Source organism: Prionailurus viverrinus, chromosome B4 (genome assembly GCF_022837055.1).
Source record: "Prionailurus viverrinus isolate Anna chromosome B4, UM_Priviv_1.0, whole genome shotgun sequence".
In the NCBI taxonomy this organism is placed as follows: domain Eukaryota; kingdom Metazoa; phylum Chordata; class Mammalia; order Carnivora; family Felidae; genus Prionailurus; species Prionailurus viverrinus.
Genome location: NC_062567.1, coordinates 80,885,905 through 80,898,653, shown reverse-complemented (window position 1 = coordinate 80,898,653; position 12,749 = coordinate 80,885,905). Strand labels below are relative to the sequence as shown.

The 12,749-nt window shown below is 48.1% G+C and overlaps 1 protein-coding gene across 1 annotated transcript; it reads right to left on the bottom strand.

Moving 5' to 3' along the window:
- Positions 1–3,699: 3,699 nt before the first annotated feature.
- On the bottom strand, positions 3,700–11,783 carry INHBC (inhibin subunit beta C). Its single transcript, XM_047864948.1, has 2 exons — positions 11,471–11,783; positions 3,700–4,469 (listed from the first exon to the last, which is right to left on the bottom strand). Exons 1-2 carry the CDS (start codon positions 11,781–11,783, stop codon positions 3,721–3,723), a joined length of 1,062 nt encoding a protein of 353 aa, XP_047720904.1. The 3' UTR covers positions 3,700–3,720.
- Positions 11,784–12,749: the final 966 nt, after the last annotated feature.

Below are 12,749 nucleotides of genomic sequence, written 5' to 3'. Positions count from 1 at the left end.
TGCTGGCCGCCCAGAGTCCAGTTGGACTGGAGCACAACGTGGAGGAGGGCTGGAGCACGGAGGGGGGTTGGGGGGGAGGGCATGTCGCTATGATGTCTGAGGAACCAGAGAGGTACGGGTGGTGGTGATGCAATCTTAGAGCAGGGCAGAGTCCATCAAGGCTGGCAGAAGGGCATGGGACTTGGGAGGGCCCATACCCAGCTGCTGGTTCTCTTTAAGGGGACTGTGAGAGTTGCCTAAATTTAGGACATCCTGGAAGTGGTGCCAGGCCTCTGTGAGCGGGGACAGGAAGTGGGAGCTTTAAGGACTTTTAAGAGCAAAGCAAGATGATTGCAGCAACCTGAGTTCCAATCCCAGCCCTCCTTACCATGCTTCCTCACTGAGTGGAAGGGCCATGGCCCCTCCACCTTCAACTTAGGGTTGACTTCATGCTAGCCTTTCTCTCCGTGTCCCTGGTTTCTTCAAGAAGCTAGAAAGCAAGAAGTGTGATTGGGAAATGTGCCCCTACGCCATTTGATTAATCTCCCCTCTCTTTAGCCAGTGGGGGCTGTCAAGGGACTATTAGACCTGGCACCAGGGGAAGAAAAGTGGTGCTTTGGGGGCCGGGCCTCAGTACCGCCGGTGTCCACCATGTGGCAGTGTGGCGCCACTGGACCGCATCTGGCTTAGCGTTGACCAGCTTCCCAGGGAATGGGCTGTTCTCAGAAGTGGGGAGATGCGGACGCTTCCCAACCTCTCATTCTGGGGACTCTGTCTCTCCTACAGCAGACAGAGAGGCTGGTCCGGTGCTCTCCCCTCTCTCCACTGCCAGAGAGCAGAAGCTGTCGTCAGGCCCCACGTCGCCGCTACCTTTGGTTTTAGACCTCGTCATATTGACACGTGGCAATGGAGCTTGGCGACGGGTGCCAGGCTCTTCCTAGAAACCCAGGGCACTGTGTGGTGGGGAGGGGGAGAGGGGACAGTGAGATGAGACTCTGAGACTCTCCTCTCCTCCCTACGTGTCTCCCCGGGTCAAAACATATTCAAACCCCTCTGTCCAGTTCTCTCCCCGGCTCTCAGCAACTTCTCTGTTGGTTGAGGATGATGAGAGTGACAGCCCTCTGCTCCTAGGGTCTGGAACATGGAACTGCGAAGAAGATTCTGCCTATGCTTGGTGTCTCAGAGGGCTTACCTGTGGGTGCCAGGAGACAGAGTCAAGGGACGCAGAACAAAGTGGCAGCCGACCCTACTTCTCCCCGACCCTCTCTATCAGGTGCCCCCAATTTTCAGCTCTTCCTACCCTCTTGCTGCTGTGCCTGGCCTGGCCCTACCTCCCCACTGACACTTACGTCAGAACCCAGCTATAAATATGCTCTTAGCATCTTAGTCACTTTCCCCAAGAAGTGCTCCCAGGTTATAAATACCCCAGCCATCTGCCTCACAGGCCCGCCCTACCACCAACCTGGTTGGGTGCTGGGGAGGGACAAGCTTGGAGGTGGGTAAGGAAGTAGAAGCCGGAGTGATTATCTTGCCCAAATGAGAAAAACCCAACTCAGTCTGGAGTTAGGGGCCAAGAGGCTCCGGAAGAAAAGGTTCAGAAGAAAACAGACCCACCCTTTTCCCTTTTCCCAAAAGGCAGAGCCAAAAAGAAAGAGAGTAATACTGATGCCGTGTTTATTTTAAAATTTGTTATGTTGTCCATCATGGGTTTGGGGGCATTCATTTTGGTGTTTTAAAAATATTCCATTAAGATATTATTTATCTTAATTGATGAATTTCTTGACATCCCCTTACAATTTTGCCCCCCCCCCCAAGTGAGTGCCTTGCTTCATCTCACCTTTGTCTTGCCCCTGCAGACTGAAGGTGTAGTTGGAGGGAGAGAGGTTAGATCACAGTGGCTTGTAGGGAGGGGACACACTGTGGAAGGGGGGGAAAGAGGCACAGAAGACTTCCTTAGATGTTGTCCTTAAATGAAGATCTCCTCAAGGCAAAGGTGGCAGAGCTTCCGTGGGTTGCTCAGGAAGCCCCAAGGCTCAGATTTGCAGGGCCCTAAGGACGTCCCTTTCAGGCTGTCTCTTCTAGGCTTCCTATTCCAGGGACCTCAGACCCTGGGAGGAGGGGGTTATAAGCTGAGCAAACACAGACATCACATTACCCAAAGGACACATGGGTTTTGCGCAAACTCGGCCTTGGGCTGCAGACAATATCGACCCCATGGTTCAGGGCTGTCCAGCCAAAGGGAGGGGATGATGGGGAAAGAAGGGCAAAGGTCTAGAGAGGACCCCGTCTCAGAGCAAATACCTCCCTGTCCTCATTCCGTGCCTTCCTTTTACTCTCCCTGTCCCATGCGAGTGGCCCTTGGCCAGTTCCAGCTTCCAAGCACGTCTCCTGGATGGAGCCCTTGGGTTCAGTGAGGGAGGGCAGCCAGCTCTGAGCCGTGCCTCTGCCTCCCACCACAGAAGGGCTCACAGGTTGTCAGCCTGGTTGCTGAGTGAGCAGTGATCTGTCTCATCTCTCGGAGTGAGGATAGAGAGAGGAGAAGAGCAGGTAAAACCTAAGTCTTTATCGGCACTGAGACCAGCGAAGGTGGCTCTGGGAGCGGGGGAGGAGGAGGCCTAAGAAAGAAGACGAGGCAGCCTGGGGAAGGAAGAGGCATGAAGTACGGGATAGACACAACAGCTCAGCCCTGAGGAGCCTGTGTGTGAGAGAGAGTAGAAGTGCACAAGGCAGGCAAACTCTGTGTCATCCTTGGTGTCAGCCAGGGTCTCAGCAGAAGACAAAAGAACTATTCAGCTGTCTGCGTTTGTATCATGAAGGAGACTTAATAAAGAACTTATTTACAGAGGCAGGGTTAAGGGAACCAAGGAGGGATGTTGAAGCTCCCCGGGACTAGCAAGCCCCTAGTGCAGAAGCAGTGATATCAGAACCTAGGCAGAGCTGGGGCCAGTGGCGAGCCAGACAGGAGTTGTAGGGACAGGCCGCAGCCACAGTCACACAGATCCATGGCAACTAGAAGAGGGAACAGGAGTAAGAAATACCCTGGCCTCTATCACCTCCTATCCTTTGATCTCCTGCTTGTGTCTCCCCTTAGTCAAATTCAGCAGGAAGCCAGAGGCCAAAGGAGCTCAGGTGAGTCAGCCCCTAAGGTCATAGAACAGGGAAAAGAATGGATAAGGATGTGCCAAGAGAGCCTTAGTAGCCCAGCAAGGCAAATAAGAAAGGGGCTCAAGATACAGAGAAGAGTAAACCTCACTTTGGAAAACAGTGATCTAATCCCCAGTGAATCCAAGGAAGGGACTCTCTGGTAATCCAGAAAATCGGGGAAGGGGCTTGGTCAGCTCATCCTGGAGTGACAGCCATCAAGCGGGAAGAGGGGGAAGTATTGTGGATTATGGGATGGATTAAGGGTAGGCTACGGATATCTCTGCCTAGGAACTAGATGTCACTGCCAATGGCTGCAGGTGGATCAGAGTCCCTGGGGTGGCAGTTGAGCCTGTGGGGCTTGCTGGATAGACTAAGCTTGAGGAGAGAGACTGGTGGTCATGAAGATGTACAGTGACTCTCTTTGGATGAAGATCTCCTCAAGTCACAGTTGGCATAATTTCCATCAGTTGCTCAGGAAGAGGGAGCCCTCCTTCTGGACAGAGTCAGTAATGGGGCCATCTCTTCCTCTCAAGGAAGGGTACTTCCGGGAGGTCATGCTTGCCTACCCCACCTTGGGCTGTCCATACCACACACGGACTAACTGCACCCACAGGCCTCTACCACCATGTCAGGTATGTCAGTCTTGACAATGTTGCTGTCCCTGTCATAGTAGAGCAGAGATAGGGGGCGCTGGGCCGTGGGCACACAGCATGAACCCCCTCCGGCGGTGCCTGCCGCTGTGTTGGCCTTGAGAAGATTGAGCACCGCAGTGTGAAAGGAGGCAGCAATGCCAGGCATGCCTGCCACATGCAGTGGGCACTGCCCTGTGCAGAAGTTCATTGCATAGCCCTCAGGCTGGATGATCCAGTCGTGCCAGCCAATCTCACGGAAGTCCACAAAGAACTCTCGTCGGCAGCACATCCTTGACCCACCCTGGCAGTCGATGCCTCGCCGGTGAAGCCGGTGCTTGCCCCCAACTTTCACCTTGGCTGCCACAAAAGATCTGTGGGCAGCCCCACCCAGTATGACCGAGCTCTGGGCTCCTTGGCCTTCAGGTACCAGCTCCAGGGTCAAGTGCCCTTGGCTGAAGGCAGCCTGAGCTTCAGGCCCCAAGAAGAGCCGGTGCCAGCCACTGGCATCCACCTCCAGCAGTTGCTGAGTGGCCCAGGTGAGGTTGGTGTCATGTGAGCCTGGCACAAGGATCCTCAGCTTCAAAGGTAAGGTGATGGTATCGGGAGGGAGCTGTACAAAGAACATGACGCTGGCCTGCTGGATCTCCATGGCACTAGCAGTTCTATCAGAGGAGAAGTGGAAGTCAAGACGAGTCTGGTTGATGTTGGAAAAGCCTGCGGACACAAGAACCCCCAGTCACTATGGTCTTCTGAGTGTCAGTGCTACCTCTTTACTCTCAGCATGCTTGAACTCCCTGCAGCACTTGGCATTGTTGACCACCCCTTCTTTATTGAAAATCTTTTCTCTCTTGGCTTCTATGACACAACTCTTATGAGTCTTCCTTGATTTTCTTTGCTGGCTTTTTTTTTTTTTTTTCTCTGACCATCTGTTCAATGCAAGAGTTCTCCATAGTTTGTCTTTGATCTTCACTTCCTTTTACTCTACACTGAAGAGAGTTCTTACCCACATTCATGGTCAGCCAACACAATTTTTATGCTGGTGAGTCTCATATCTGGATGTCTAGTCTAGACCACTTTGCACCTCTGGACTAGATATATGGACTTGGGAATCAACGGAGTGCCTGGATGGCTCAGTCGGTTGAGCGTCCAACTTGGCTCAGGTCATGATCTAATGGTTCATGGGTTTGAGCCCCACATCGGGCTCTCTGCTGTCAGTGTGGAGCCCGCTTTGGATCCTCTGTCTCCCTCTCTCTCTCCCCCTCCCCACTTTCTCTCTCTAGAGCTCTCTCTCAAAAAAAAAAAAAAAAAAGATTTGGGAATCAACAACCTTCAGGTTTAAACTTCTAACTGCTTAATTTTGCCACATGAATGTCCTGCCAGCACATTAAAATAAAAAATTTCCCAAATGGAAATCACTCTTTTCCTTCCTATACACCCCTCTTTCTGTTCTTAGAATTGGTGGCACCACTACCCTCCTTATCACCTCTAGAAACCATATCCAGTCCCTCACCACAATGATTCTATGTATTTCTTCCTATCACTATTACTCTTGTCCAATTTTCTCTCTTCATCCCTTACCTGACCTCCTGGAACACCTTAATTGGGTTTCTGTTCCCTCCACTCCACTGAAACTGCTCTTGTCAGGATCACCAACACTTTCTACACTGCCAAATCCAATGGTTTCATCTCTTTATATTCATCTTATTTGACCTTTAAGCAGTGTTTGACACACTTAATCATTCCCTCCCTCTTGAAATATTTCCTTCTCTTGGTTTTTGCGACTCTGGCCACTCTATCTTGGTCTCTTACTGACAGCTCCTCTTCCTCTCCCTGACCTCTCAATGTTGAAGGTCCTGAGCTCTCTTCTCTATCTATATTCTTTCCCAGAATGATCTCATCAATTCCCATGGCTTTCTATTCCATCTGTATGCTGATGACTCCCAAATATATATCCCTGGCCCTGACCTCTCCCTGATCCTCAGGTTTGTATATCCAGCTGCTGATCTGATATTCTATTTGGATATCCAATGATATCTCAAACTCTTCATGTTCAAAGATAAACTCTAGATTTATCCCACCCCAACCCAAACCTATTCCTTCTCCAATCTTATTCCCTATACATGCATTGCTTGAGGCAAAACCTTGATTGCCCTCATCCCCTACTTTAAAACTATCTGCAATATCTGACAGCTCCACCTCCAATTCATAATATAATTGCACTCATCCCCATCTCCTCTACTACATATTAGTTCAACCCACCATCATCTTTCTCTTGAATTATGGCAATAGCTTCCCAGATGGTCCACTCTTGTCCCCCAAATCATTCTCCATATATCAGCCAGCGTGCATTTTATTACATAAATGGGATGATCTCCTTAGCTTAAGGACCCTTCAAAGGCTTCCCATTGCTATTTGAATAAACTAAACCTCTTAGCACAAAAAAACTTGTATGATTAGGCACTTTGCCATTTAACGACTATGTTCTACCTATACTGTCTCTTTTCTGTTCCATGAACTCACCAAACATGGATTCACCTCATGGTCTCAGCATGTGCTGTTTCCTCTGTCTGGAATGTCTTTCTAAGATCTCTGAAGGACTGGCTTATTTTTGGCAATTAACTCAAATGTCTCCTTCTCAGAGAGGCTTTTCTGACTAACATATCTAAAGCAGCCTTCAACAATATGACCATTTCTCTAATACATCGTCCTGCTTAACTGTCTTTATAGCTACTACCACTCTCTGTAGTCATTTTGTTTTTTGTTCATATGTTTACTATGTACTTCTCCTCCTCTTCTCTCCTCCTCCCTGCCCCGCCATCTAGAATGTAAACTCCATGAAGGTGGAGATTGTGCCTGTACGGTTCACCATTCTCTGTAGTATCTAGTACATAATAGGCACTCAAAACATGATTGTTAAATGAAAATAAAGTTCAACTAGGCTTCGTGTGAATTGGAAAGTCAGGAATAAGGTTGTTCTCGACAGCTCTCAAAGCCAACATGACATCTCTCATCTCCATCTCTCTAAGTAAGACTACTCCATTCCTCTCTCCCTGTGGATCTACTTCTCCTTTGTCAGTTTCCTCAGGTCCTAAAATGGTGGCCCCAGCTCCCGAGTCTACAGAATCTTTTACTCAGCTCCTCTTAGCTAAGAGACATGATCTTCTAGTGTGCCCCAATTCCCAAGTCCTAGATGAAGAGTCTGAGGGGCTCAACTAATCTTGCTATGTCACTAAGCACCCTCCCATTAAAATATCTTAATTTACCCTAGTTAAAGCAGGCAGACACATAACAAGTAGGGGCTATGGTAGGCTATTACAGTTGGCCCCCAATGAACAACACCTCCCAAAATTCATGGCTTGGTGCAGTTCCTTTCCACATTAAGTCTGGGCATGGCTGTGTGACCTGATTTGGCCAATGAGACATAGGCAAGCACACAGTTCAAGCAGAAACTTGGTAAGTGCTTACATAATGATGTTTTGCCCTTTTGGAGGCCAGCCACCAGGCTTTAAAGAAACTTGGGCTAGACTACTGAATAACGAGAGACTTTGAGGATCAGACACCATCTTAGATGTTCCTGTCCCATCCGAGCTCCTGACTGAATGCAGTTGCTTCAGTGACCTTACCTACTCCTCAAATGGAGATGAAGAGCTGTCCAGATAAGCCCAGTCAAACCACATGATCATCAGCAGTGTTGACTTTTTTGGTTTAAGCCTCTATGTTTGGGCTGATTAGTTGTATTAAGAGATAACTGAAACAGAAATTTGTTACAGAAGTAGGGTGCTCCATAACAAAGACCCAAAATATGTAGCATTGGCTTTGGGACTGGGTGGCAGGGAGACGTTGGGAGGATGGTGAGGAGACTGTTAGCAAAGGTAGGAAGAACAGTGAGGAAATTGCCACTGGAAGCTGGAGAAAGGGGAACCTGTGTTATGTATTGGCTATCATCTGTGGTAACTTGGAAGCTAGAAATGGTATCTAACAAAGTTGTGAATTTAGCTAAAGATATTTCCAGGCAGAATGCTGGAAGTGCCAATTGGCTTATTTTAGCTGCCTATGAGAAGGCATTTCAGGAGTGACATGAACTAAAAAAGGAACTGTTCAATTTTCAAGCAGAATTTAGAGAAAATATTTCCAACAGGACTTGCTAGATTGAACAATAAGATATTTTTCCATTCCTCACCTCTCTGTCTGGCAAAAGGTTCTCAAAGTAAGAAATGGTCTCAGGGTAAAAATCAAATCCAGGGCATTGCCAGTAAAACATGGTCTCCGAGTGAAGATCAAAACATTTAAAAAAGGGTCAGCTGTAAGAGCCTTTGTTAAGATCTAACACCTTTGTTAAAATCTAAAATTTAAGATGATGTTCTGTAGATCCTCTCAACTAGACAAAAGGGCTTCAAAGGATCTTGAGTGTTGACCCACAATATCCCACCTTGTAACCTAAAGAGGGGTCTGTCTTGATAGTGTTGAGTGTCTTTTGTCTAATCGAGTAGACTACAATTCATTATTTAGAAGACTCACAGGGTTTTACAGATAATTTTAGTAGTGAAAGCAGCACCAGTTTGGACTAAAAGGGACAGAGATGATTCAAAATGAAAAGATGTCTCTGGGCCCCCAACTTCTTTGGGCAGGAAGCAGGCTGAGAAAACTTCTCAGCTGCCTACACAGGTCATTTCCTATGTAAAAGGAAAGACATCTCAGAGGGTGGAGCCAAGGGCTGAGACAGTAGATCTAGAAGCCAAGGAGAGCACTGATGGGCTCTCCTTAAGAGGAGAGGAAACTCTTAGCAAGGAGCAAGACCCAGCCCTAACTAAGAGAATTCTGGATTTGGGGTAGACCGAGATATGTGCCTGGCTGGATATCAGAACGTTCGTGGATCAGTGACTGTTCTGTGTCCCCCACTCCCCTGTCTCCCATATTGAAGAGGAGTATCTATTATGGTTATCCTGTCCCTGTGTCAGCATTGCATGTTAGGTGTGTGGCAGGCAGATAACTTGTATTTTAGGTCACAGGCAGTGATGTGCTGGTAAATGTTTAACAACTGGATTCCGGAGGGAGCTAAACCCTGATTTGTAATGTTTGCCAATTTCTGTGGTATAAATTCTCCCACCACGGCTGATTTCAAACTATTAACATGACAACCCTAGATGCGGAGTTGGGAGATGTTTGTAATTTGTTCTCACGAGCCAGTAGAAGGCAGTTCCAGGACATCACTGAACGCCCCTACTCCAGTTTCTGCAGAGCCCCAAGCTCTCTCTTCCTATCTCCACCAAGAGCAACACTCAGATCTTGCTTTCATACTGTAGTGTAGATGATAGCTTAAATTGGAATAAAAACTTCAAGCTAACATATTGAAATGAAAAAGGTAGAACCCAGGTATCAGTCATTCTCACTTCCAAATGTCATCTCAGATCAGGCCCCCTTGGGCCTGAATGTTGTACTCATTCATTGATTAGCAAATATGTGGAAAGTATATAGACTTTGAAGTCAGAGAGAACCGTGTTTGAATTCTGCCCCTTGCAAGCTGTATGACCTTGGCCATGTAAATGATCTTCTTTGAGTGTCAGTTCTGCTTTCAGAAGATGGAAATAATAAAGTCTACTTTAAATGAGATGAGACAGGCACACTAAATACCTGGTAGCTGACATTATTATCACAATGTTGCCAGGAACTGGTGTCAGGGATACAGAGGTAAAACAAACAAACAAACAAAACAAAACAAGACACCAAACAGGATCTTGGTGTTCAAGGGAGCCATGGTTCGTTGTTATCTGTCTACCTTGTGCTCATCCACTCTGAGCTACTTTTCAACTCCAAATGCAGTTTACTCCTTCAGACTTTTACTCTCCATTTACTGTGTTTACCATTCTCTACCCATTGAAGTCAAACTTATTCTACAATGCCAGTCCATTTGCAATCTTCTTTTGAAAGCCTTTCCTCTCTCGCTAGGACCCAATGAATAACCCCTGCCCCAGCAAGCTCTGTGCCCTCCTCTAGCATTATTTCATTCTGCCTTACTTTCTAATTAATTTATTCCCAGCAGCAACTAAACCCCTCATGCACAGGAGCTGAGTTTTCGATTTCTTGCTCTTTCCCACCTTAACCTTCTAAGAACATTACCTGTGTTACTTCATTTAATTCTCTCAACTATCCTCTCATTATCCCCATTTTATACGTGAGAAAACTATTAACAACCGAGGTCACAGAGTAATAAGCAGCAGAGCAGGGATTTGAACCCAGGTTTATCTGGCTCTAGTTTGTGTTCTTAATCACAGGCAGAAATCCCCTTTTGAATTAGAATAGGGTCTTATGCATCACTGATGATTCTACACTGTGGTCAAGCTGACTTATAGCATGGTTTGGTTGTTTAACGCAACCAATGTTTATTGGTCATCTACTGTGTTCACGAGAGGAAGAGTAGTGTGGTGGTCAAGGTCATGGGTTCCAGAGCTAGGCTGTCTGGCTCCACCACTTACCAGTCATAGGACCTTGAGAAGTTACTCAACCTCTTTTTTTTTTTTTTTTTTTTTTTTTTTTTAAGTAAGCTCTACACCCAACGTGGGGCTCAAACTCATGACCCTGAGATCAAGAGTCGCATGTTCTACGGACTGAGCCAGCCAGGTGCCCCAATTACTCAACATCTTTGTGCTTCAGTTTCAGTATCTTTAAAATGAGGATAACTTGCCTCACTGGGTTGTTGTGAGGATCTTAAGGAGTCAGTGTGTGTAAAAGGCTTAGATGTAAACATCATACAAGTGTTAGTTATTTCTACTATACGCTACCTTCTGGTGATAACGCGAAGAATAAATGACAGTTCTTGATCTCAAGGGATTGACATTTATGGGAAGACAGACTTCACAGAAAACCTGGAAACAGGCAATTCCACACAGAGTTCAGGTTCAGGGTGAGGGTATGGGAACCACGGGAGAGGGAGCCCATCACCTTCAGGTCAGGGTGGGTTTTTGAGGATGGGAGCGCTGGGTCTTGAAGGGACAGGGGAGTAGGTGCTGACCAGGGGAAAGGGGCCAGGAGTGGGCAGGATCTTCCAGACCTCAGAAAGAGCTTGCAAGAGGCTCAGAGGCCGAAGTCATCACTTTGTGTTCTGTTTCTAGGGTCCTGTCTCCAAATTCTCGACCTTCTCTCTAACTACGCACTAAATTCTCCAACTCCTCTTCCCTCTCTGGGGGTAACCCTCCTTTCTCCTCTATCTTTTACCCACCTTTCTGAATCCCATTTTGACCCTGTTCTGATGTGAGGACCCAAGGTATTAAGACGAGAGAACAGGGGTAGGTTGGAGGGGTATTGTAGTCCCAGTGTTCTACTGTTTCCCTTTTTACTAAAATGAGGCATCTGGGGGATGGGGAGGACAGAGAAAGGACAGACTCCCCAGATCCCAGCCTCAGGGGCCAGGCCGAGGAAGTAGATTAGCTCACACCACAGCCTGTGGAAGTTTGTGGGAGCCAGAGGACATGCAGACAGGCGGTCCCCAAAGAAGTGAATTCTACCCACTTCCCAGCTGCCCATTGGTGAAGTCTAAATAAGAGAGAGCAGGAGGTAGGGTGGGGAGGGGTGATAGCCTGGGATTAGGAGATTATAGGCCATGAGAAGCAAGAGTAGGATGGTTTGGGGGAGGGGGACAGGGGTTAGGCTGGGAGGAGACGTTTCCTTTCCCCGAGAGGTCAGGTGGTTTGGGGAAGATCTATAGCATAGGAACCCACCTGTGTCAGCAAAGCTGATGATCTCATATTCCTGTTCCCTGTCAGCCTCCAGAAGTGTCCCCTGGGGGCGCCCATGGAGGTGCTGTAGCACAGTCCTCAGAGCAGCTCTGGACACAGGCCGGCTCAGTGTTGGGCGCTGGCTGAGGCGTAGCTTGTCCAAGATGCTTCTCTTGGCCAGGTCAAGAAGCAGCTCCCGCTGGCGATCCAAGTCCAAGGCGGGTCCTCCACATGCCAGACACTGACTGTCAGCTCTGGGAATGGCTGCTGGAGCCGGAGCCAGGAGGAGGAAGGCCAGGAGCAATGAGGAGATCATTGCTGGGGGAGGGCCTCTTTGAGTGATACAGCTGAGGCAGAGCTGTAAAACCAGGGCTCAGGGTCTCAACAGCTGTGGTCTCAACTCCAACCTGGCCACCGGGGGCCCTGGAAGGAGAGTGTGTCCAGCTGGCATGACTCCTTGTTTCAGGGGATACAGCAGCCAAACATCTGACTTGGGAGATGAAGCCAGTTACAGGTAGAACTTGGCAGGAGCCTCGAACACATAGTCAGTGAAAGTACAGAGTGGGGGATGTGAGGGGAGGTTGGTTTGTTTGGGGAAAGAAATGTCCCTGGGCCAATGTTGGGAGGCAGTGGGTTACCCAAGTAAGCTGCCAGGCCTGGGGACAAAGGTTAGAGATGAAATTCCTCTTCAGATCAATAGCCTTGCTGGGAAGCCTGGAGGAAAAGGGAGAGATGAGAGGTTTTTAGGCTGAGTGTTAAAGGGTGACTGACTCTCAAACAAGAGGGGTCATTGGCATGACACTTCCTGTCACTGTCGTGGGGATAATTGAGAGTTATATTTTCCTTTGCCTGGTCCTTCTCAAAACCCCATGCCCCTTTTCTCCCTCCCTGAGGTTCATAATGCAGAATCCTTTGTTAGTCCTTCCCACCCCTATCCCGTTAGGTTTTACCCAGCTGGGATCCAGATTAGCCAGTATGAAGGTTAAGGCAAAGGAGGGGAAGTGTTCCAGCCAGGTCTTCTGTGTCCTCAGTGGGAAGTCTGAAGGTGGGAATGGGGCTCGAGTGCTAGATTTACTCACCTTTTGGGGATTTGTCTGTTTAGGAAGAGAAATTTTGAGATTTCTCAGAATCCCTGGTCCTCCAAAGGTCCTGACCAGTGGCTCTCCAGGGAAGGGCCTGTGTCCCCACAGTAGGGATTTACCTGGCAGGAATGGTGGGTAGAGTTAGGAAGATAGATTTTTTTAAAAACTAGATGACCTTGGTCAAAATTCTGTCTCTTCCT